Genomic DNA, 25,414 nt, shown 5'->3' with positions numbered 1-25,414 from the left:
TTAATGGTGACTATACTGTCCTGCAGTGGCGGGCGGTCAGGGCCAGCAAAGCCTTCTCTGCTGGCCTGACCACTACCAGAAGCACTGACCTACATTTACAACATAAATTCTAATATTTGTTCCAGAATATTTTATGAATTTATTCCCAACAGTTTATTCTCTTAATTTTGTAGTGTTTCTCTTGGCTGCACTGCTTCCAGTACGTGTATGTGGATGTTAGATTTTATGTCCAATCAGATTTCAGCCTCTATGTGCTGCCATGTCAATCTAATCTGCCCAGGGCCTTCAAAGTCAGTACTGCTGGCCGTTTTACCATATAGAATATTATCAATGAGTCTGTTTCATTAAACAATCAGAGTTCATATTCGCCTCACAGGGCAGCTACCTGGCTCAGAATAGCGTCTGCATTTTTCCGTGTTCACCTTCCATATGTGGAATTCCTCTCTCTTTGTAAAGCCACACGTTGTTATATTGCGTTTTTGTATAGTATTAATGGGTTCTATAATTGCAGCGTGATAGTGGTGGTATTAAGAGGTGGGTTAAGTCGGGTAAGTCCCCACTGAAGGCCCAGGTACTAAATGCACGGCCCGTCACTGCTGTCCTGCATAATACAGTAGTATAAAATAATGACTGTCAGAGGTGAAAAGTAACAAATTTACTCGTGTTACTGTAATTGTATTTTTTTTGTGTGCTACTTTTTCAAAAATCTATTATTTTGTTTTTTTAAGTATGTTTTGTTTGAAGTAGCAAGCTGGAAAAAAAAAAAATGTGCCACAAAAACCACTGCTTAAACTTAATTTTACTTAAGTAGATTTTTTGACTGGTAACTTTACTTGTACCTTTGATTAGTGAGGAGAGTGTGTTGAAAAGGTGGAGGGAGTATTTTGAGCAGCTGCTGAACGAGGAAAATAAGAGAGAGAGAGAGAGAGAGAGATAGAGAGAGAGAGAGAGAGAGAGAGAGAGAAGGTTGGAAGGTGTGGAGATGGTGAAGCAGGAAGTGAATAGGATTATTAAGGAGGAAGTGAGAGCAGCAGAGAGGATGAAGAGTAGAAAGTCGTTTGGACTAGATAACATAGTAGAGGCATGGAGATGTTTAGAGAGATGGCAGTGGAGTTTTTTACCAGGTTGTTCACCAAAATTTTGGAAAGTGAGAGGATGCCTGAGGAATGGATAAGGAGTGTGCTAGTACCGATCTTTAAGAATAATGTAGATGTGCAGAACTGCAGTAACTACAGGGAAATAAAGTTGCTCAGTCACACCATGAAGTTATTGGAAAGAGTAGTGGAAGCCAGGCTGAGTAAAGAGGTAACCATTTGTGAGCAACAGTATGGTTTCATGCCGAGGAAGAGCACCACAGACGCATTATTTGCTTTGAGAATGTTGATGGAGAAGTATAGAGAAGGTCAGAAGGAGTAGCATTGTGTGTTTGTGGATTTAGAGAAAGCGTACAAGAGAGGAGTTGTGGTATTTTATAAGTAAGTCAGGTGTGTCAAAGAAGTATGTGAGGGTGGTGTAGGACATGTATGAGGTGTGACAGCAGTGCAGTAGGAACGACAAACTGGTTTAAGGTGGAGGCTGGACTGCATCAAGGATCGGCTCTGAGCCCTTTCTTGTTTGCAGTGGTGATGGAAAGGTTGACGGACGAGGTCAGACAGGAGCCTCCGTGGACCATGATGTTTGCGGATGATATTGTGATTTGTGGTGAGAGTAGGGAGCAGGTTGAGAAGAGCCTGGAGAGGTGGAGGTACGTGCTAGAAAGAAGGGGAATGAAAGTCAGTAGGAGTAAGACAGAGTACATGTGTGTGAATGAGAGGGAGGGCAGTAAAGTGGTGCAGTTGAAGGGAGAAGAGGTGGTGAACGTGGAGGAGTTCAGGTACCTGGGATCAACGGTGCAAAGTATTGTGTTAGAGAAGTGAAGAAAAGAGTGCAGGCAGGGTGGAGTGGGTGGAGAATAGTGACAGGAGTGATTTGTGATAGAAGAGTATCTGCAAGAGTGAAAGGGAAAGTTTATAGGACTGTGGTGAGACCTGCGATGTTGTATGGTTTAGATACAGTGGCATTGAGTAAAAGACACGAGGTGGAGCTGGAGGTAGCAGAGCTAAAGATGTTGAGATTTTCATTGATGAGGATGGACAGGATTAGATGGTTTGAAAGAGGCAGATGTAGAGGACAGAGTAGCATGGAGACAGATTGATGTGTGACCCGTAATGGGAGCAGCCGAAAGAAGAAGAAAAACTTTACTTGTACTTAAGTAAAATTTCATTGAAGTAACAGTACTTCAGTACAGAACATTTTATTACACTGTCCACCTCTGCAGACGGCATACTGCATAACAAAAGTAGCATGCAGTCTTGAACACACCACAAGTTCTGGTGACTCTGAGGATATAAATATCTGCCCCAATTTCCTTAATATTGCAGAACCTATTTGTCATACTTACTGAATACTAGGTGAAGAAGACATATCTCTCGGCTACGCCTTTTGACAGCAATCTCTGAAGCCTACTAGACATAACTAACCCACTAACTCTATCTAACTGTTAAAAATACAGCATAGAGAACAGAACTATCATCCTTGGTCGCTTTGCGATGTGGGGATTTTTATTATTCGAAATGCGCTCTGTAAATCTGTGCATTTCTGTTCTCCACAGAATGTAAGGGGTGAGCCTGATATCTGAAGTAATAAAAGAGCAACAAAGATATACGGCATCCCTAGGTGACTCGCTCTTGTCCGGTACAGAAAGTTTAACGCAAAAATGAGAAGAGGAACACAAAACACATTCTGTTAGTTACAACAGTATTATAAGTTATCAATTACATACTTATTATTCATATCACAACAATCCCTATGACTGTGAATTGCTCTTACATGCTTGTCACGGTCATGTAGGACTCACTGAACCTAATAAACACCATTTGCACATTAAATTCGCTTTAGCTTTAAATAACCATGAAAGAAACTCTGCCTTGGTCCCTCACTAAGCAAACGGCTCTAAAGAGTCATTCTTTTATGAAATATATGAATTTCACTGTTTTTTCTCACTTTGGGGCTAAATGTTCACCAGTGTCAAAATTGCTTTAGTCAATGAATATAGACTCCCTTCTGTCATTAAACTTTCACTCCGCACTCCTCTCTGTTTTCAGTATTACCACAAAGGGACTGGTGAAAGGGACTGACTTACTGAGGCTACCGAGCTGCTTGATGACAGCCGCTAGAGTGCTGTTGGTGACACACTCAAGCTCACTTGAGACTCGGTCAGGCAGAGCTCCCCTGCACAGGTGCCTGGGCTCGATGCTCCTCTTTACCAGTGGCATGGCGATATACTGCACAGAGAAAGAAGGAGAAAGAGAAGAAGGAAAAAGAGATTGTGAGAATCATCATTCATGGTCAATGACATCATGATAATTAAGACAGAATAATAAAAAAAAAAAGTCACCCTCCATATTACCGTATTTTTCGGGACTATAAGCCACTACTTTTTTCCCACGTTTTGAACCCCGCAGCTTAAACAACGAAGCGGCTTATTTATGAATTTTTCCTGGGTTTTTCCCGGTTTCACAAACTTCAAGCCAAAAAACTGAACCCCATAACATTGGACCAATGAAATTTCCGAATGGAAACGAAAAAACGCACCTCACCTGTGTTCTGAGCTGCACGGCATCGGCAGAAAAAAAGTTTTTTTAAACGCACGACGATGCCAAAAGATAAACTCCCGAGAGAAATATTTGTGAAAGGAAGGAGGAAGACAGTGAACAATGACTTTCTTGGTAGGCTACTGTTTAGATACAAGCCGTTGTAGCACGTTGAGTCTGGGTGAAGGGAGAGCGCACTAACTCCAGTTGCAACAGAAATCATATAAGCACAGATATGTTTCCAAAACTCGTGCTTTTTTATTTTTCTTGGCAACAGCGTTACGGGTTAGTCAAAGAAACTTAGAAATGAGCATCAGAAAATAATAAGGACATAATCCTCAGTCTTGCACACACGCAGTAATAGCGGAAAAATGCAGTGCCAGGCTATTCCCAAAATGGCGCTCTGCTCTTAAAGAAAGCGCAACATATTTCACCCGTTACACCGTGTTACAGACACTGTCTTTCGTTAAAGCCTGTGTAAAGTTTATTAGTTTCAGTGTGGGGCTTATAGACAGGTGCAGCTTATTTATGTTTAAAATAAAAATATTTGTAAAATTCAGTTGGTGCGTCTTATATATGAGTGCGCTTTATAGTCCGGAAATTACGGTAAACACATCCAGTGATGTATGTAGCGGTATCACTGCAATTGTGACTGAAAAACTGACATGATACCAAACAGTTCCTGAAAGAAGACTACAGACCACTTGATTTAAAATTCCACCTAGACGGAACCCGCTGTTCTGGAAAAAAAATAATTACATTGATTTTCAGATTTTTGTTTAATTTGCGATTCTCATATGAATGATAATCCAGCCATTTGATGTGCGCTCTAAAGACAGACTGACCTCTGTATACTGGACCTTCTGCTGAGGTATAATGATGGCATCATCACATTAAAGGCAAGCATTCCCAGTATGAGCCTGATCTGTGTGTGTGTGTGTGTGTGTGTGTGTGTGTGTGTGTGTGTGTGTGTGTGTGTGTGTGTTTGTATAATTACCCCTGGGGCCAATTTTAATCTCAGGCTGTTTTCACTGTGCCAGACAACGCAGAAAAAATATCTAATGAGTCACAGATACCCGACCACACATACATTAAACCTCATACACAGGGGACAACCACAGACAACACGTCATTCAGACTGTACATGGGTAGTTAAAACGCTGCGAATGTGGTAATAAATGGCAAAAGCCTGTTCTATTAACATATTTAATATAGTAACGTTTTCCATAAGCATAGTACTGTATGTGTTCTTTAGCACTTTTGTAAGTCGCTCTGGACAAGGGTAAATGTAAATGTGTTCAGCTCAATGTATTCCTAGTGGTCTGAAGCACATCTGATAATATACAGTATAATAACTGATTAGTTCTTTCAAGTGTAATAAGGTAAAGGAAATTGTGCACAAGGGACCTTTGGCTTTATCCTTCTTCGGTCTGACAGTCTTCAAAGACGTCCACTGTACTGTCATAGTAATTGCTTAGGGATTCTGGTCCACACACACACACACACACACACACACACACACAAACATCATCCTTCAACATAATATACTGAACAAACAAAGAAGCTTAAATATGTATTTTTTTCCTGTAATCTCACCTAAAGTACTTGGCGGAATAAAATGATCAATATTGAATAATAATCCACGTTTCAGTGTAAGAAAGAAGGATAGGTGTAGCACAAGTATACATGTCGCTCACATACACACACAGAGGCAGTACATTAACCTGGACACAAGCTGCACTGCATAGCAACCAGAACAGGTCGATACCCAGTTACCAATGACAAATAAAAACGACTCTGGCATTTTGGAAAGCTGTGTGTGTGTGTGTGTGTGTGTGTGTGTGTGTGTGTGTGTGTGTGTGTGTGTGCCCCTGTATGTACACTGCACAATAAAAAAAACCTGCACTAGTCACCTCCATGCTTTAGATTCAGATTTCATCCTAGTGCTGTTTTGAGGTGTTTAATATGAGATGTCAAGATGCTGAAGAGTGTAACCTCATAGTTGTGGATCATTAAAATTGGCCGCTGCTGGTGACACTTCACCGCCATAGCATCTTAGACAAATCAATGACATCTGTAAAATCTAGACTTTCTGGATTTTTCTACTTTTTTATTTGTACTTTGCCCAGTTCTTATATACACCGATCAGAAATAACATTATGACATTATTATGACTGGTGACTAAATAACACTGATTATCTCTTCATCATTGCACCTGTTATTGGGTGGGATATATTAAGCAGCAAGTCAACATTTTGTCCTCAAAGTCGATGTGTTAGAAGCAGGAAAAATGGGCGAGCGTAAGGATTTGAGCGAGTTTTAGAAGACACAATTTATGATGGCTAGACAACTGGGTCAGAGCATCTCCAAAACTGCAGCTCTTGTGTGATGTTCCCGGTCTGCAGTGGTCAGTATCTATCAAAAGTGGTCCCAGAAAGGAACAGTGTTGAACGGGCGACAGGGTCATGAGCGGCCGAGGCTCATTGATACACGTGGAGAGCAAAAAAGGCTGGTCCGATCCAACAGACAAGCTCCTGTAACTTAAATTGATGAAGTTAATGCTCGATGGGTCAGGACTGTTTTGGCAGCAAAAGGCAGGTGGTCATAATGTTATGCCTGGTTGGTGGTCATGTGGGACATGGATCCAAATTTGGCTTAGTATACAGAATAAAGCAGTGCCAGAGAGGTTTTTGAAGCATCTGGCATAGACTAGACAGGGTGCAACAAAAAAGCTGTAAGTGTAAGCAAAGATTTAGCGAGATAATCAGCTTTCAGGACAAATAAAGTAGGTTGAAAGGCTCTGCACTACATATCCTTAGTAAGTGCCCTGTCAGGGCCACAGTAATTTTAATTAGGCTAGCAGTTTGTTTATGTTTTGGGAGTCAGAACCGAATAAGTAAGTTAGAAAATATCATTAACAGGTACAAACAAAGTACACAAGAAACAGATGAGGAATTGGAGCCATAATTCACAGCAATTTTGGCATTTCTAACGTTTTTTTTTCTCCAGAACCTTCCAGTATTTCTGAGGTAATAGTTTTTAGGCCACATCCACTTTAGATTTATACACACTTCAATATAAAAGCATCACTAAAAAGAAAAGTGACTGATTTGACCTCACTGTTCCTCAACAACAATGCGTTATAACTAATTCAAGTCACCTAGGATAAAATATTTACACTGGGTTTCTTTGTTCTGTCAGTTCTCCTTTGCTTCCTGTTCTTTCTTCTCTTTATTTCACTGTGTTGATTCATTAATAAAACAGCTAGGTTGTGTATGTGAGCACTACAGCACTGAGCCTGAGCTGTGTAATCATGACTTGCTGGAGAGACTGCCTTGAGATTAGAGAGCTGTATTATAAGTAACAGAAGGATGGGTTAATTAAGAGGGGGGGCAAATTGTTGCTGCGCTTGTTTTCTTTATCTTGAGCCCACCAAAGTCATCTTGAAATGCCAGTTCTATTGTTCTTGCTATACACTAAATTCATTTGAGATCAAAAGATAAAAATTAGCAAAATTTCAGCTTTAATTTCTTGATATTTACATCCTTTTACATATTGACCTCACCCATTTACCAAGTGAAAGTAATAAAATATGCAAGATGTTTCCTGCTGCCCAAGTGTGGGCTGTCAAATTGATTCTTTAAACCATAAATACTACTTAATGTCAAATTATAGTTTAAACCCCTGGTTTCAACTGTGAAAAAAATAATAAACCAAAAAGAAGATAATAGAGAGATGTATATTAGAGAAAAGCAAACCATTTTGAAGCTAGGAAAAGAAGAAGAAATTGTTCAAAATGTGGAGAAGGAAAGGATCTCTTTATGATCCACAACATACAGTACTCATCAGTTGTAAAAGGTGGTGGTGGGATAACGGCTTGGGCTTGCATGACTCTTCTGGGACAGGTTTACTAATCTTCATTACTGGTGTAACTCATGACAAACAAAGTGCTTCAACAGGGGGAAAAGTGAAAGACTGGATAAATCAATTGGCTTTAACTTAATTGAGCAGCATTTCACCTCCTGAAAAATAGATATACACCCCCATACAAAAAAAACAACAAAAAGAATCTGCAGAAAAGAATATTAGGAGAAGAATGCAACAGAGTAGTGATGTCATTGGGTTTCAAGCTTGAAGGAGGTAACCAAATGCAAACAAATATTAGGTTTTATTTCCTTTCAAAAAAATCAGTTCCAATATTTTTGCTCACATGTACAGTACATTGAATAAACCAAAAGGTGCCATGTTCCAAATATAATACATTTAGATTTACAAAACAGAAAAGTCTTAAACAACAGTATCTTAAACAAATGCACACCTTTATTCATTAAACACAAAAAAAACAATTGACATTAAAGATCATGAGTTACCAATTAGTACATTTCCTGTGCAACATGCATGTGTTTTTCTGTGTTTCGACACAGCAAGTAGCCTGTAACTCTGTGCACCGTGTGGCATGTAGAAGCGACTGGAGCAAAACAGCAAAGAATAGACGAATGGATTTGAATGGCACCATTCCCAAACCCCCGCCTTTCCCTGATCCCCTTTTTCCATGGCTTCTGCAAAGGCTCTTTGATGTGTGAATCTCCCCTCTCTCTCTCTCTCTTGCTCTCTTTCTTCTCTCTTCTAGCTCAGCCAAAATGCAAGCAAAATGTGATGGCTTTTTCCGGCTTCTAATCAAATACGCATAAAACTGCCCCAAGAGACAAGGAAGAAAATGTTACCATGGTTTCTTTTCATGCCTTTTTTTTCTTTTGCTTAATCAAAAATAGGGTGACAAAAGTACTGACAGAGAAAGAGGGACAGAAAGACAGAGAGAGAAAGATCTGGAATATAGATGAGAGAGAGAGAGATACAGGACAGTGACCACAATGTACAGAAAGGTAGTCACATAGACAGAGAGAACAAAGTGAGACTTACAAAAAAAACTGAGAGAGAAAACAGAGTGGATAGAGAGAGAGAGAGAGAGAGAGATAGAGAGAGAGCGAGAGAGAGAGAGAGAGAGGCATAATAAGAGTGACAGAAAGCGACAGAGACCAAGAGCAAGAGAGAGACGGAACAGAAAAAGGTGGAGAGACAGTAAGAGACAGGGAGCAGAAGAGGGATTCTTACAGAGCAGCAATTGGAGGAAATTATAAGAAGGTGAGAGATTATGAATAAAACATGGTGAGTGTGAAGCAGCTTCATACAGAAGGGGGAAAACACAGATTGGTTATCCTAAACACACACAAACTCGGACAGACAGGAGACTGCATGAGAACACACGCTGCCTACAAATGACCAAATAAGACACATCATCTTTTCTCAAGGATCAGGACTGAAGTCTGAACTAACGCTCTTGAATTTGAAGAATATAAAAACGTGTTCAGTTTAAATTTTTGAACTTTGACTCTATACGTTCACAAGCTTCATTAAGGTCCTCAGTGTGGTGGTTCCCAGAACTGCACTGCACCACAATTTGATACGTTTTTTTTTTTTTTAACCATTGTATGATAAGCTACTATCAAATTAAACCATTCTGAATAAAGACTCACTGGCAGACACAATCACTAAGGTCAATGAATCTATTTGAGCATAGAGCATCTGTGTATTAATATGTCATATTCAGTTTGTCTTAAGCTACGTTCACACTAACTAGTGGCAGACTAGCTATCAACAGTGACATAAATTACGATTTTATCAATTCTTCACAAATAAGTTATAATGCAATAAAGTGGCAAATACGAATCAGGCTGCTCCTGTGGAACGTGTGGTTCAACCTGTGGTTTCTTTAGTTCCTGACTGTACAAACACAACAAAGAAATAAAGCTGGGAAAGAAACAGCTAGGGCTGCAACTAACGATTATTTTGATAAATCGGACGATTTTTTATGAGATGTTTTAATTATAACTATATAAAACCCAAATTCAAGGTATTCATGTATAAAAGTGTACTTAAAAAAATAGAAAAAACGACATATTGAGTTTAACCATCTTTAATGTAGACATTTTAAAGCTTATAGTAGCTGCTTGTTGAGGGATGCAAGAGGGATTTCTCCTTTAACAAATTCACTCATGCTTGTTTCTTTCTGAAAAAAATATATAAATAATTTGCATAAGCATTTGCATAAGCAATGTAAAACAATTTGTGTAAATCAACATTTGTATTGTATTTTGCAGATGGCAAGTTGACAACCAGGCTTAAAATAATTAATATAAAATATAATACAACAAGTTTGAAAATGTTTGTGAAAAAAATACAGACAATTTGTTCAGTTGTGAAGATATAAGCATTTAAATTAATTAAAATGTTGTATAATAATTAAATGATAAATGCACAAGTTAAATATACAAACATTGAAAACCAGCGTTTGAATGTAGTAAAGCTGCAGTTAATCATGTTTGAAAACAGATAAATTACTGTTGTAGCAGAAAATGCTATAAAAGAGAATAGAATGGAAACGCAGCAAGCGAAAAGGCTTGATTAATTTTTTTTTTAAAAGAACAAAATGTGCATTGGTGTACAAATGCATAATTATTCTCTGAAAACCACAACAGTGACTAAAAATGTAATCGTTTACTGCTGCAGTTATTTGCTGCTTTCAGATTTAATGTTTGTTCGCACCGGTTTAATTGAATGTCACGAGTGAGCTGATGCAACCTGATGCTTGCGAGTCACAACAGAACAGATCCAGTGCGACTGTCCAGAAGTTAACAAACAAACAGTTTACACAATCGCACTTCATTAAACTGTACCATTTTCACATGATGAGGATTATACAGGTTTTTGCTCACCGTGCTGATGTTTCACCTTCATCCGGGACACCAGTGTGGTACTTCAATGCCACTCGAGCGCCGCTTTGCATAACTTCCAGGTTACAGTTTTCTTTGTTGCGTTTAATATAAAATGCGCTCATGCCTTGGATGACTTGGGACGCACACTTATTCCTGCTGCCAGTTGACCCTGTACTGTCTGCCATTTTCGCAAGTGGCTATGTAATCTTCCCATAATTTGAGCAGCCCAACTAATCGATAATGGCATTTATTGACAATGAATTTTATTATGCATGATTTTATTGATTAGTTGTTGCAGCCCTGGAAACAGCAGGGATCTCTGGAACATCTGGTTAGTTTGCTTTGTTAATCTGCCAATGAACTAAGCATGAATTCTAACATTAAATCTTCAGTATTAGGGCTGTCAATCATTTAAAATATTTAATTGCAATTGTTTGCATGATTGTCATTAATTAAATCATGATTAATCACAAATTAATCGCAGATCTTTATCTGTTCTAAATGAACCTCAAATGAATACTTTTCAAGTTTTTAATACTCTGATCAACATGCCCATGGACAAGTATGGATGCTTCATGCAAATGTATGTTTATTATTAGTGGAACCAGACTCAACATAGAGCCTGAAGACTAGACATGTTTCAAAGATCATAGATGTTTTTCGAAGAACTTGTGAATATCTATTAGACACTTAAAAAAACACAGAAATACCAGGTTCCCATTACTTCTCTTTTCTTTGCGATAAGCCAGTTGCTCAAACAGACAGGCCTGTTAACATTTATAGATTAAATACTCTTGTAAATGTTTTTAAGTAATTATGGTGTTTTAAATGACACAAATCGACACCAAACAGAACTATGAAACTATGTTTCCACACGGACGGTTTTAATTGGCGCATATGTACACCATGGCAGATTTTGGTGCTTGATTTGAGACGTCAGTCCAACAAATATATTATATATTATATAAATTATAAAAATGATCAAACAGAAATGCGTGCTAATTAATTTGCGTTAACGTGCTATTAACACGTTAATTTTGACAACCCTATTTAATATACAGTATAACTAAAACAATGGTGTGTATAAATCATATAAAGAGCAGTAGGCTATACTATCATGTCTACTTTAATTTCTCACTGCAGAACAGAACAGTATACTTTCACAAGTGAAAACAACAGCAGTCATTACAAGCTCATAAGAGATTAACTAAATCTCTAAAACACAACTTGCCTTGTCTTACCTAGTCTTTCTTTTGTGAACAAAGGATTGCAAATGGCCTCTTACTGGATTGTCACCTTTTACTGCATGTTTTCAAATTAATCAGAGGGTTGAAATATATATTTTGGGGCTTGGAACGATTCCTTGAGGAGCTCCATTAATTCAATATATATAATATATATTTATATATAAAACAATTATTTTGCCTTGTTGCTTCGTTTAGTTCGTTTAACTACGCACAGAGCATTGTGTTTCTCCACGGACATTTATTACTGATGCACCACCTGCTAAATTCTAGGGCGCTCTGGACAGGTAAACACAGAAAACACTGCAGAATGAAAAATGGAGAAATGGGGAGAAACAGCAGAGACGATTCAGGGCCAAAGGGCAGAAAGTCTCCAAGGTTTTGGATCATTTCAAACTAAAATACATACAGTGTGTTTACCCTTTCTTTTAAAGTAATTTGGAATTGATTTTTATATTTTTATTTGTTTTTTTTTTCTAAAAAGGAAAGACAAGGCTCTCATATATTTAGTACTGGTGTTTAATAAAGAAAAAGTACTTCTTGTCCGATTACTCCATAAATCGATGGAATAATCAGTAGAATACTCGATTACTAAAAGAACCAATAGCTGCAGCCCAAGTATATTTGGCATAATATTGTGTTATTGTATGTATTGGAACGTTATTCATATGATTTTACCTATGATTTCATCTCATTTTGACTCATATAACTATGAGTTGAACTTCTATACAACACAAAAACATCTAAACATTGCTATAAAACTAACATTCCCTCTATCCCTCCTACTCCTTTGCCCTCCTGTCAAACACAATCAAATGTGGTGGCCTCAGCACAATTCCAAGCTAGCAGAGGCCCACGTGAGCGCCGATGTCCCCATTCCCCTCTGTGCACCGTCCTGGTTGAGCTCCAGCTTAGAGTCAGATCTGCATCTACATCCACTTTACCCTGCAGGGCTTTCAGCAGTGTCAGAGAAAAAGTATGTGCATGATTTATACGTGCTTACAAATACACAGTGTTCTGAAATCAATCCTACATAAAATTTAGTTTAGCAATGGCAAAACGCAATACTCACCAGTATGGACTATATTTGCTTGTACTGGATTTAGCTGTAATATTAAAATCAGTCTGGTAAAATAGTTGGATATATGAGTAAGCATTACAAACGATGCCATTTTCTTAGTTTCGATTTTTCACTCCGGTTAATCAGGATCACACCTGCCTCACATGACACGGTTTACAGTGCCATAACTCCCCTGAGGTCAGTGGGACAGTGGCTAAGCCTGATCCTGGATCAGCTCAAATGAGCAATGCAATATCTGCTAAAATACAAAACCACTGTTGTCACTAGGAAAAGGAACATCAACATCAATTCGCTTTCCTGCATGACAGAATCATATGTCTTCCAGCAGTATTGCATCAGAGTGATGGAAAAGAGAAGCCTGGGTGGAAAGTAGATCTGATAAAAGGGGGGAAAAACAGAAATGAGGGCACGGCTGAGGACAGTGAAAGACACAGACAAGCCAAAAATGACACTAAGACCAAACAAGGATGAATCCATGCCTGCTCTCTTTTCAGTAATACAGACCAGGTCTGTGGCTTTGGACTCATATGTTTGGTCTTAACAACTCTTTATTTAATGTTCATCATTATCAGTGCTGACCTCAGCATGCTGTCCGTGTGGATTTTTTCCCCCTTGTGTCCTGGGTGCCTTGTTTTCTCTCAAAAAATAACATCATGTGGATATTTCAATGTCAAAATGAATTTAGGCGTGAATGATCGTACAAACCTGATATACACCGATCTGACGCAACGTTACAGCCACCGATCAGGCATAACATTATGACCATCTGCCTAATATCGTGTTTGTCCTGCCCAAACAGTCCTGACCATTCGTTACCCATCATTACCAGCATGAACTTCTTCAGCAATTTGAGCTACAGTAGCTCATCTGTTGGATCTGCAGTCATTAAGTCCAACTTTAAGAACTTAGTATTGTGGTTCCATACACATTTTGGGGGAGGTGGTGGTGGGGGGTCCCTCTAAAGGAGAACAAAGCAAGGGAAGTAGCTGTCTTGCCTCAGATAACTCTTTCTCTCAGACCACTTCATTATCATAGAAATACCGAAAGGTTCACACAGCTTTGGCATTCTCTCAGATCTTTGGTTAAATCATGAGCAAATAATCACCAACACAGCCGGATGCAGAGGCGATACCTTGCCACTTAGTTTCATACACAGCAGTGTAGGAGCTTGCAAACCTCCATCCAGCACTTCCTTTTACATCATCATGTAATTTATGCTGTTACTTCATTTGTCTCCTGAAGATGTATCACATGTGTATATATATGCATGTATAGTTCACAACATAGTTACAGAAGAATAAAATAAAACAACTATTTAAAAAATTACATTCCTTCGCTCCAAACGTGTATCAATGAGCCTCGGCCGCCCATCGCACCGGTTCATCAATGTTCCTTCCTTGGACCACTTTTGATAGATACTGAGCACTGCAGACCAGGAACATCACAAAAGAACTGCAGTTTTGGAGATGCTCTGACTCTAGCAATCACAATTTGGCCCTGGTCAAACTCAAATTCTTACCCATTTTTCCTGCTTCGAACACATCAGTTTTGAGGACAAAATGTTCACTTGATTTATATCCCCATATATACTGTAGATATATGAGACAGTGAATCAGTTAAACTTCACCATTAAACATATCGACTTTGAGGACAGAATGTTAACTTGCTGCTTAATAAATCCCAACAAAAACAGGTGCCATGATGAAGAGATAATCAGTGTTTTTCACTTCTCCGTTCATAATGTTAGAAAGTCATCATGTTATGCCATAATGAGTGCTGGGCCAAATCATCTACGCTTCTACAGGAATCAGAATCACGGTTGAAACACAGCTGTGCTGATATTCGCCACAATCTCACTCTTGTTCATGTGATATTGCTCATTTGTAAGCCAATTGAAATAAAAGTGTTTAAATAAAAAGATATATCTAATAATAGATACACTTCAGGCCTCTAACTGTTGTACCTGATCAAGCAAAATCTGTATGAATACCTTAAATCCTATGAAAAGCAAAAATAGGAAAAAGAACTTTTATTTCTCCGACTGCTCATGTTGTCCCCAAGTACAGCACAGTTTATGTCAGTGGTGTGAGAGCCACATGGATGTGCTAAAATCACAAGCCTCTGCATAAACCTGACCTAATTATAAACTCTGAAAAAGCTTCACACGTGGCTGTGGCGTTAATCATCCCAAACCCACACGTCTATAATTAATAGCTGAGGCAGAAGAACGGGTCAGCTGTCAAACTTAACTTTTTTTTTTTGGTCTGTTAAGTGTTCAAGCACAGATGGAATTGTTACAAGCTCTGAGCCGAAACTGACGACATGAATCGGTCGACTGACACCATCCATGATCACCAATGATCTAGTGCTTAGACTCCTTCCCACGGCAAAGTGGTATTGATCACGTGCTGCTGCCCAGGGTTGCTGACTCAGCATGCCTGGATATAAATGAATGTGTGGGTATGTAAGAAATAAACAAGAAAAGCATCCAAAAACCAGCAACCTACAAAAAAAAAAACCCTGTGACATTACAATCCCTATATGCACACCTTCATTCTAGTAGCAAACTCTCTGTTTCATGAACTAATAGTGATTTTTGGAGGATGTTATAATCCTCATGACACTGTGAAAACAGTGTATGTGCATCTGTGGGTGAAAGACAAACAGCTAGTTAAGGGATAACAATGGGATATTCCTGTTCTGCACCATGCTGACTCGACACCATGTTATTTCACTGTAGCACGTTGCTTTTTAGGCTGCTCACAGCAAACGCAAAAGCTAAAAGACAATGCTGTTTATCTCATACAGAGACAGCAGGTTGTGTCACCGTACAGCCACATGCGATGACAATATGGGGCAGAGGTGGTCAAAGGCACATTAATAACAGCGTCTGGTGCTCAAACGGCAATAAAAAAAAAAATGGGTAAAAAATTAAGGACGTTTGATGAGCCAAAATTAGGCATGTTTTTGCCCTTTATCACATGCTGTGAAATTACAAGCTTGGGTTGACAAATGAAAACGCCGGAGTTCTACATTGACCTATTTTATAAGAATGTAAGGCTCAGAAAGAAGACCAGTTCTCAGTAACATTCTCTCAAAGGACAAAACAGAATTCCTGGAAAGATCCACATGCTGCTTTCTCTTCCTGTCATATAAATGAGCACTAGATCATTTTTCCAGAGATGCCCCCCCAAAGCAACACTCCAGAAAACACAGTCATCCTGGTTCAAAATTTCTCAAGAGAAACAGACATTGGAGCAGCAATATGATGCCATCATCATCATCATCATCAGCATCATCATCATCATTATCATTATCCCATCGTTACACTCGCTAAATTAAACTAAACCCTTTCCTTGTTTCTCAAAAGTTCATCAATTGTACCTCGATATGCATATATACATTGCATTGCAGAAGTGTTTATACCCCTTGAATAGATTCACATAGATTCACGGTATAACCACAAACTTGAATGTATTTTATTGGGATTTTATGTTAGAGACCAACACAACGTATCGCATAATTGTGAAGTGGAAGAAAAATAATTGTTCTAGATAAAAGTCAATTTTTTGTCGAACCACCAGTCTTTTTGGGTATGTCTCTACCAGCTTTGCACATCTACTGCAAAACCCATTCTTCTTTTCAAAACAGCTCCGGTTGAATCAGATTGGATAGAGAACATCTGTGAACAGCAATTTTCAAATCTTACCAAAGATTCTTAATAGGATTTAGGTCTGGACTTGGACTATTCTAACACATGAATATGCTTTGATCTCAACCATTCCATTGTAGCTTTGGCTGTATGTTTAGGGTCATTGTCCTGCTGAAAGGTGAACCTCTGCCAGAGTCTCAAATCTTTTGCAGCCTCTAATAGGTTTTTTCTCCAGGATTGCCCTGTATTTGGCTTCATCCATCTTCCTATTAACTCTGACCAGCTTCCATGTCCCTGCTGAAGAAAAGCATCCCCACAGCAGAACGCTGCCACCACCATGTTTAACGATGTGGATCATGTGTTAGGTTTCTGCCACACATAACGTTTTGGCCAAAAAGTAAAATTTTGGTCTCATCTGACCACAGCACCTTCTTCCACATGTTTGCTGTGTCCCCTACATGGCATGGGACTTCTTATTTATTTTTTTTGGCAACAATGGCTTTCTTCTTGCCACTCTTCCATAATAGCCAGATTGGTGGAGTGCAGCACGACTAATCGTTGTCCTGTGGAAAGACCTGAACTGTGGATCTCTGCAGCTCCTCCAGAGTTACCATGGGGCTTCTGGCTGCTTCTTGGATCAATGATCGCCTTGACTAGCATGACGGTTAAGGTGGACGGCCATGTCTTTGTAGGTTAGGAGTTGTGCCATACTCTCCATTTTCCGATGATGGATTGAACAGTGCTACGTGAGATGTTCAAAGCTTGGGATACATTTTTATAACTTAACCCTACTTTAAACGTCTCCACAACTTTATCCCTGACTTGTCTGGTGTGTTTTTTAGTCTTCATGATGCAGTTTGCTTACTAATGTTCCCTAACAAACCTCTGAGGCCTTCACAGAACAGCTGTAATTATGCTGGGATTTAAGTACACACAGGTAGACTCTAATTACTAATTAGGTGACTTCTGAAGGCAGTTGATTGCACTGGATTTTAATTTAGGGGTATCAGAGAAAAAAGGGAATGAATACATACGCACACCGAACTTTTCCGATTTTTATTTGTAAAAAAAAAACTTTAACACCATGTATCATTTTCCTTCCACTTCACAATTATGCGATACTTTGTGTTTCACAAAATGTAAAAATATTCAAGGGGTATGAATACTTTTACAATGAACTGTACAATTTTTTTTTTTCACTTCTAAACAAGCACATACTTTCCTATTAGAAAGTATTGGAACAGCAAGGTCAGCTCATTTTGTTTCTGCTATACAAAGATTCCAGTTACAGATCAAAAAATGAATATAGGTGAGATTGAATCATCTCTCTAGGTCATGAATAATCATACAGAGTACACGAGTTCAGGCATTGGTAAGGAGCCTGGTTTAGTACACAATGGGACCCTAAAGACCTAAAGAAGTTTCTCCCAGCATGACTAACTAACTTCTAATTTCAAACTTATAGGCTAGTAATAGATTTTTGTTTTTAAATAATTAAACACAAGGAGTTTTGTGATTGAAACAGCTCTTACAACATCCGATTTCCTGATCAGTATCCTGACTACCGAACTAGTTAACAGCTGACTGAGACACGCTCAAAAACAGATAGATTCAAATTTCACCTTTCTGATCTTCACATCTAGTTATAACATAATATCTTTTATTTCAACCCATCCATTTTTCAAATACTGAAATATGTAATTGACAGGTGCTGCCCACATACACTGTTAAACCGTTTAAACAATTCAAACATGATACTGTGAGATGATAGTTGTACCATATGGCCTTCCTTTCTATTAAAACATCTCGGTTTTAAAACGCTTTAAGAAAGTAGTCGAAAGGTCCTCTTGTCCTGATTAAGTCCCAATGGACAAAGTATTTCATGTTAAGTGAAGAGCAAGGATTTGGACAAGGACAAGGTTCAATTGCAATGCGTAACAAATCATTCATGAGCTGTAACATAATGAGAATGTTTTCTAAAAGAAAAGTGTTAATAGTTTATTTTTAGCAGTGAACATATTAAACAGAAGAAAAATCGAAATCAGATCAATATTGGTGTGACCACCCTTTGCCTGCAAAACAGCATCGATTCTTCTAGGTACACAGTTTTTGAAGGAACTCAGCAAACCTCTTTGGATGTGGGCTGCTTCAAATCCTTCTGTCTCTTCGAATCATACTTCCTGGAACTAATACTTCCAGGACTCTGTTTTCTCAACGCTAAAGATAGTTCAAATTGGCATTTGCTGTATGTTTGAGATCATTGTCAGGCTGCAGTGAGGCCAATCAGACGCCTCCCTGTTGGTACTGCACAATGAATTTTCTTGTATTTCTCAGCATTGAGGACACCATTAATCCTGACCAACTCCATTAGCAGAAATTTAGCCCCAAACTTGCAAGAAACCTCCACCATGCTTCACTGTTGCCTACACTCATTATTGTACCGCTTTTCAGTTCTTCGGCAAACAAGAGCACCTGCTGCCATCTTTCTGCTCACCAGTTCCTATGTTTTCAATGATATTTGAGTCACTGAGCATTGTTTCCATGTCAAGCGAATGTTTTTTTTGGCTGCAATTCTTACAGTAAAGTCCACGTCTGGCCAGACTTCTCCAGACAGTAGATGAGTGTACTTGAGTTTCACTGGTTTCCGCCAGTTTTTTGCTGATGTCACTGCTGGACATCTGCCGAGGTTGAAGGGAAGTAAGCATGATGTGTCTTTCATCTCATCTCCCATTGTTCTTTCAGAACATCTTAAACACAAAGTCTGCTTCGAAATCTTTGCTTGGGAGAGACCTTGCTGATGCAATGACCTGGGACATGGGACATGAAACTGTCTTCCTCAACCTCACCTTAGTAGCAGAGTTTGGCTGTTCTTCACGCAGGTTTAACCCTCCTACACAGCTGTTTCTGTTTCAGGAAATGTTTCAACCATCTGGGGAGGTTGTAACTTAGTGGTTAAGGCATTTAGACTTTGGATCTGAAGGTTGCGAGGTGAAATACCAGCCACACATCTCAAATCCCAAGATGCCACTCCTGTGCAGGGCCTTAACCACATAGCTGCTATGAGTGAAATAAATGTGTCGCTCTGGATGAGGGTCTGTCAACTGTTGAACTGTAAATGTAAACCCTTTATATAAAATTGATGACAATTATCACCTGCTTGGTATCATTCATTAATCATACACCCCTATCCTACAAAACTCCTGACTTTGGGTGCAAAGGTAAGAAATGAAAGCTAAAGCTGAAAGCAACGGCACATATTGATTAGATTTGGGTTTGCATTTTTTATTATTTTCCCATGTTTGTTAACGGATCAAAATGAATGAATTGTTTTTTGAAAGCATTCTCACTTATCAGCATTTTCCCCACAACTGCCTTCAAAGCTTTTGCACAGTACATAAAGTGTGTATGATTTGTGGATGTGTGGATGTGACTCGAAGACGCAGTCCACACCTTGGCTTCAGCAGCTGAGGAAGCAGGAGCCGCCGCCGCGCGCTCACGAGCTGCGATCGCGCGCGCAGGTGACAATATTTACTACGGGCGCGCGTGCGCGCGGGGGGTGCGTGCGTGCGTGCGCGCGCGATACAGCGGCTCGGCGTACAGTAGAAAAGCGGAGCGATCACGCGCGTTCACCGGAGCTTTCGAAAGAAAATAAATAAATATGTTTATGTAATTCAAATACATCAGAACGAATAATCAGGGCGTATATTGAAACCCGGATCTAAGGTCAGTGGACTGTTTGAATGATAAGCAAATAAAAAGGTAACGTTCTTACGCCTTATGCTTGATCAATGCAATGCTCAATTATAGAGTAATGCAGAATAATCTATAATAATAGCGATCATTTGGAGTGAAAGGAAATAGCAGACACATTTCGACAGGCATGAGGAGCATGTAGAGTATGAGGTTAGCATTAGCTGCTTAGCCGAAAAGAAATAAAAGCGAATAAATGGCCATTTTTATTTACCTTCCCGCTGCAGACTTTATACTGACCGATCTCTCACTACGCCTTCTTCTTCTTCTTCTTCTTCTTCTCCTTCTTCTTCTTCTTCTTCCTCACATCGCTTCCTGTAGTCCAAGACTGCACGGTTTTCGCATTAAGCTGATGTGAATAGCAGGCATTTGACAGTGTGTGTGTGTGTGTGTGTGTGTGATGCTGAGTCTATCTGCGTGTGTGTTTCCTTGGCAGCGTCGACTCTTCTGCCCGAGCCGAGCACACTGCTTCGCGCATGCGCAGCACTGAAGCGCCAGACCACCACCCAGCTGTACATTGGGGAGCACAAGACGAGCAGGCTGATGCTACTGAACTGTATATTTCAGGGGAAAAATTATATATAAATATGTTTAAAGCTATATTTTAAAAAATACGGTAGGTGGTGGTATTGGACTATATTTTGAATTACAGGATAAAAGGCCCTGTAGTTGTAATATAGGGCACTGGGAAAGACAGATGAATCAAAACTGTATGTAGTTAGTTGGACAGATATGAGGATATTACAAAGTGTTTTACATAATGGTAATTATCAACGACGATAATAATAATTTCATTGCGAGTGACAAGGATTTTAAATGAGTTTATTAGAGGGACAGAGGATAGAGGACGTTTTGGAGACAAGGTGAGAGAGGCGAGATTGAGATGGTTTGGACATGTGCAGAGGAGGGACATGGGGTATATCGATAGAGGAATGCTGAAGATGGAGCCACCAGGAAGAAGGAAAAAAGAGGAAGACCAAGGAATAGTTTTATGGATGTGGAGAGGGAAGACATGCAGGTAGTTGGTATGAAAGAGGCAGATGTAGAGGATGGAGTGATATGAAGATGATTATGATGATCATCATCATCAGCAGCAGCAGCAGCAACATCCCCCAAAACATCACACAACAGATACAGGCCATCAGCTTCACCACTCCTACCACTGCAGGGACTGGGGCTTCTGCACAGCTATACCTCAATACCCACCTCTCCTACTTCCCCATCACAAGAATTACTCTTTCTATCCTTTCTATCTACCCCAAAGTACTGTGCTGATCAGCTTTCTCCAGTGTTTATAGACAGACACTTCACTAAAGATATGCCATGTGTAGTCCTGCTTCAAACCCTCCAGCATCATCCCTGTTCCCAAAAGCCCAGGATTACAGGACTACTACAAACCTGTCGCTTGAACATTTGTATTAATGAAGTCCTTTAAGCGCCTTGTGCTGCCGTACATATAATTAATCACAGACCCACTCCTGGACCCTCTACAGTGTTCCTGCAGAGCAAACAGTTCTGTAGATGATGCAGTTAACATCCCTACACTTCACCCTCTAGCACCTGGACTCCACAGGAACCTATGCTAGGATCCTATTTGTCAAAATCTGCCTTTAACACAATCATCCCCACTGTGCTACAGGACACGCTCACTACAGGTGGATCACAGGCTTCCTGTCTGGCAGGAGACAGCACATGAAAATAGAAAGACTCCTGGACCATCAGCACTGGCTCCCTACAATTCTGTGTTCTTTTCTCCTTTACTCTTCTCACTGCTGCATCTGTAGTCACCAATCTATAAAGCAACTAAAGTTTGAAGATGGCATCATCCTCATTGGGCTCATCTCTGAAGGGGATAAGTCTGCCTACAGGTGGGAAATTAAACATCTGCTGGCCTGCTGCAGTCAGAACAATCTGGTGTTTAATGCTGTCAAAACAGTCCAGATGGTGATAGACTTCAGGAAGAACTCTGCCCCACCCTCCCCTGTTGTACTGTGTGACTCCACTGTGGACACTGTAGACTCCTTCAGCTTGCTGGGAACCATCATCACTCAGGACCTTAAGTGAAAGCTGAACATCAGCTGACTAAAAAAGCACACCAGAGGCTGTCCTTTTTTTAACAGCTGAAGAAGTTCAACTATAATGCACTTCTACACCTCCATCTTTGAATTCATACATACCTCCTCCATTACCATTTGGTATGCTGACTAAGGCAGACTGCAGCATGTCATCCACTCTGTTGAGAAGGTGATTGGCTGCAATCCTCCACCTTTAGAAAACCGGGACACTTCCAGGACACTGAAGAAGGCAGCTAGGATTGTGGCTGACCCATCTCACTCTAAACACAAACTTTTCGAGTCACTCCACTCCATCAGGAACAAAACCTCATGGCACAGAAACAGTCTGCAACTGACCTCATCAATTATACCAAGGAACCACCATCATCTATGATTTGCCTCTCTAAACATTAACATTACACAGAATACAGTGCTAACACAGAAAACTGGTATGTAGCAATCACACACACACACACACACACACACACACACACACACACACACACACACATGGAGTCAATTTACAGTCACAAATCCAATTACCAGCAGAAGGAAACCAGAGAACCAGAATAAAATCCATAGACACTTGGAGGACATGTGAAACGCTCCCCAGATAGTAACTTGATCTTCGGATTGGGGTCTGTGGAGGTGTGAGGTGAGGTTCATCTACATGTACCAGGAGTTTGTAGTTTTTGAACTGAATCGGCTTTTTGGTGATTAGCAGCCTGTTAATTTTTCAATCTTTACAAACCACACAAGAATAATCTGCTCTGGCCTAATTCCTTACCCTGAGACTGGAGTGTATAGACACCTTAAAGTGGTTATTAATGCTGGTCAACTGTGACTTTTTTTTTAGTTGTAGCAACTAATCATTGTTGCAGCACGAACAGCAGGTGTTTCTTAACTGACTTCAATTAGTGGGTATATATATATATATATATATATATATATATATATATATATATATATATATATATATTATTTTTGTTTAGCACTTTTAACAATGGACATGGACCCAAAGCAATTTTACAGAAATACAGAGGTTATAAAGTTGGAATGTATAAGTTTAGTGCTTATAATTTTGTATCTTATAGGTTCATTCCTAAAGAGCAATGCAGTGGTGACTGTGGCACCATGAAATGTGAAAAGACACCATTAAATGTTATGAGAAAGAAACCTTAAAAGGAAAAAGACTCAAAAGTGAGCCATCCTCATTTGGGTGGCACCGAATGTCGCATGCTGGTCATCTTGGTTTTTTTCAGTTTCCTTCTTTTAAACTATAAAAACAGTGTCCTTCAGAACGACACTGTTTTTATAGTTTAAAAGAAGGAAACTGAAAAAAAGACCCATCTCAAACATGGGTAATAATCAGATTTTGCTTTTAGCTCTAAAAAATAAGCTATTTATATTTTTTATGTAGTCAGACATTGTTAACTAATCTGCTCATACAGAGTGTACAGATGATAGAATGAGAGCACAGCACCAACAAAAACTAAAGCACTGCTGCATCACTGTTTTTAGGAACAGCTGCAATGTCACTAACAAAAGCAAAAATAGTCAGAATGGTTATGTTTTAATAATTCTAGTGCCCAGTTAAAACACACATATTGACTATAATATCTGTAAATCTGTAAGACTTCTTGTCCCACACCCTGGCTGTCAGATGTTTTGCGCAGCAATTGGTGAGAACTCAGACCAGCAAGGAAAGTGGAAAAAAATCTTGACGCAGACTTCGCACCTACCTTGCACTTCTGACCAAATTTTCTTTGAATGTAACTTCAGCTAAAGTTTCCTTTACTGTACTTAAGTAGATTTTTTTGGTATCAGTGCTTTACTCCACTATTTATTTTTCAGACAAATTTTTTATTTTACTCATTAAATTTTTACACAAATATCTGTACTTTTTACTTCTTAAATTTTCAAAACCGACTCGTTACTTTAGTTTTAATCCATTGATTTGGTGAAATATCAATATTTTTTATATTCACTGGGCCGATTTCAGCCCACCAACCGATTTTCCATCTTTTTCAATCCACTGGTGTGTAAAGTCCTGTCTCTCACTCACCACAGATGTAGACTAGTTTACGAAGCTAACAATCAGCAGGCAGAAAGCAACAAGAAGTAAAGCTAACGTGGATGAGACAGAGGAAGTCAGTGATGTAACCATTACTGAGAACAGAGACTTTCCTGATCACCTGATCATCATCATCATCATCATCATCATCATCATCATCATCTTTTCTCTGCTTGCGTTCTATATGTAGATGTTCAGCCTGGACACATTCATTCGGTAACATTTTTAATTCGTTTTGTGTATATATATATATATATATATATATATATATATATATATATATATATATATATATATACAGTAAGGAAAATAAGTATTTGAACACCCTGCTATTTTGCAAGTTCTCCCACTTAGAAATCATGGAGGGGTCTGAAATTGTCATCATAGGTGCATGTCCACTGTGAGAGACATAATCTAAAAAAAAAAAAAATCCAGAAATCACAATATATGATTTTTTAACTATTTATTTGTATGATACAGCTGCAAATAATTATTTGAACACCTGAGAAAGTCAATGTTAATATTTGGTACAGTAGCCTTTGTTTGCAATTACAGAGGTCAAACGTTTCCTGTAGTTTTTCACCAGGTTTGCACACACTGCAGGAGGGATTTTGGCTCAATCCTCCACACAGATCTTCTCTAGATCAGTCAGGTTTCTGGCCTGTCGCTGAGAAACACGGAGTTTGAGCTCCTCCAAAGATTCTCTATTGGGTTTAGGTCTGAGACTGGCTAGGCCATGCCAGAACCTTGATATGCTTCTTTCAGAGCCACTCCTTGGTTATCCTGGCTGTGTGCTTTGGGTCATTGTCATGTTGGAAGACCCAGCCTCGACCTATCTTCAATGCTCTAACTGAGGGAAGGAGGTTGTTCCCCAAAATCTTGCAATACATGGCCCTGGTCATCCTCTCCTTAATACAGTGCAGTCGCCTGTCCCATGTGCAGAAAAACACCCCAAAGCATGATGCTACCACCCCCATGCTTCACAGTAGGGATGGTGTTCTTGGGATGGTACTCATCATTCTTCTTCCTCCAAACACGTTTAGTGGAATTATGACCCAAAAGTTCTATTTTGGTCTCATCTGACCACATGACTTTCTACCATGACTCCTCTGGATCATCCAAATGGTCATTGGCAAACTTAAGACGTGCCTGGA

The 25,414-nt window shown here is 39.3% G+C and overlaps 1 protein-coding gene across 4 annotated transcripts in view; it reads right to left on the bottom strand.

The window, feature by feature from the left end:
• The window catches only part of zgc:109889 (uncharacterized protein LOC553542 homolog), a 34,727-nt gene extending 14,154 nt beyond the window's left edge, over nucleotides 1–20,573 (bottom strand). For 3 of the 4 annotated variants that reach the window (XM_046852440.1, XM_046852442.1, XM_046852443.1), the window contains exons 1-2: nucleotides 20,347–20,573; nucleotides 3,182–3,323 (exon numbers count right to left, since the gene is read on the bottom strand). In XM_046852440.1, coding sequence (XP_046708396.1) covers nucleotides 3,182–3,314 — 133 coding nt within the window. In that variant the 5' untranslated portion in view covers nucleotides 3,315–3,323; nucleotides 20,347–20,573. The remainder of the gene's footprint in view (nucleotides 1–3,181; nucleotides 3,324–20,346) is intronic. The other variant, XM_046852441.1, reaches the window with a different exon arrangement.
• Nucleotides 20,574–25,414: the final 4,841 nt, after the last annotated feature.

This window comes from Silurus meridionalis, chromosome 6 (genome assembly GCF_014805685.1).
Source record: "Silurus meridionalis isolate SWU-2019-XX chromosome 6, ASM1480568v1, whole genome shotgun sequence".
Taxonomy (NCBI): Eukaryota; Metazoa; Chordata; class Actinopteri; order Siluriformes; family Siluridae; genus Silurus; species Silurus meridionalis.
The sequence above is the reverse complement of the archived record's forward strand: the minus strand, read 5'-3'. Positions and strand labels throughout refer to the sequence as shown.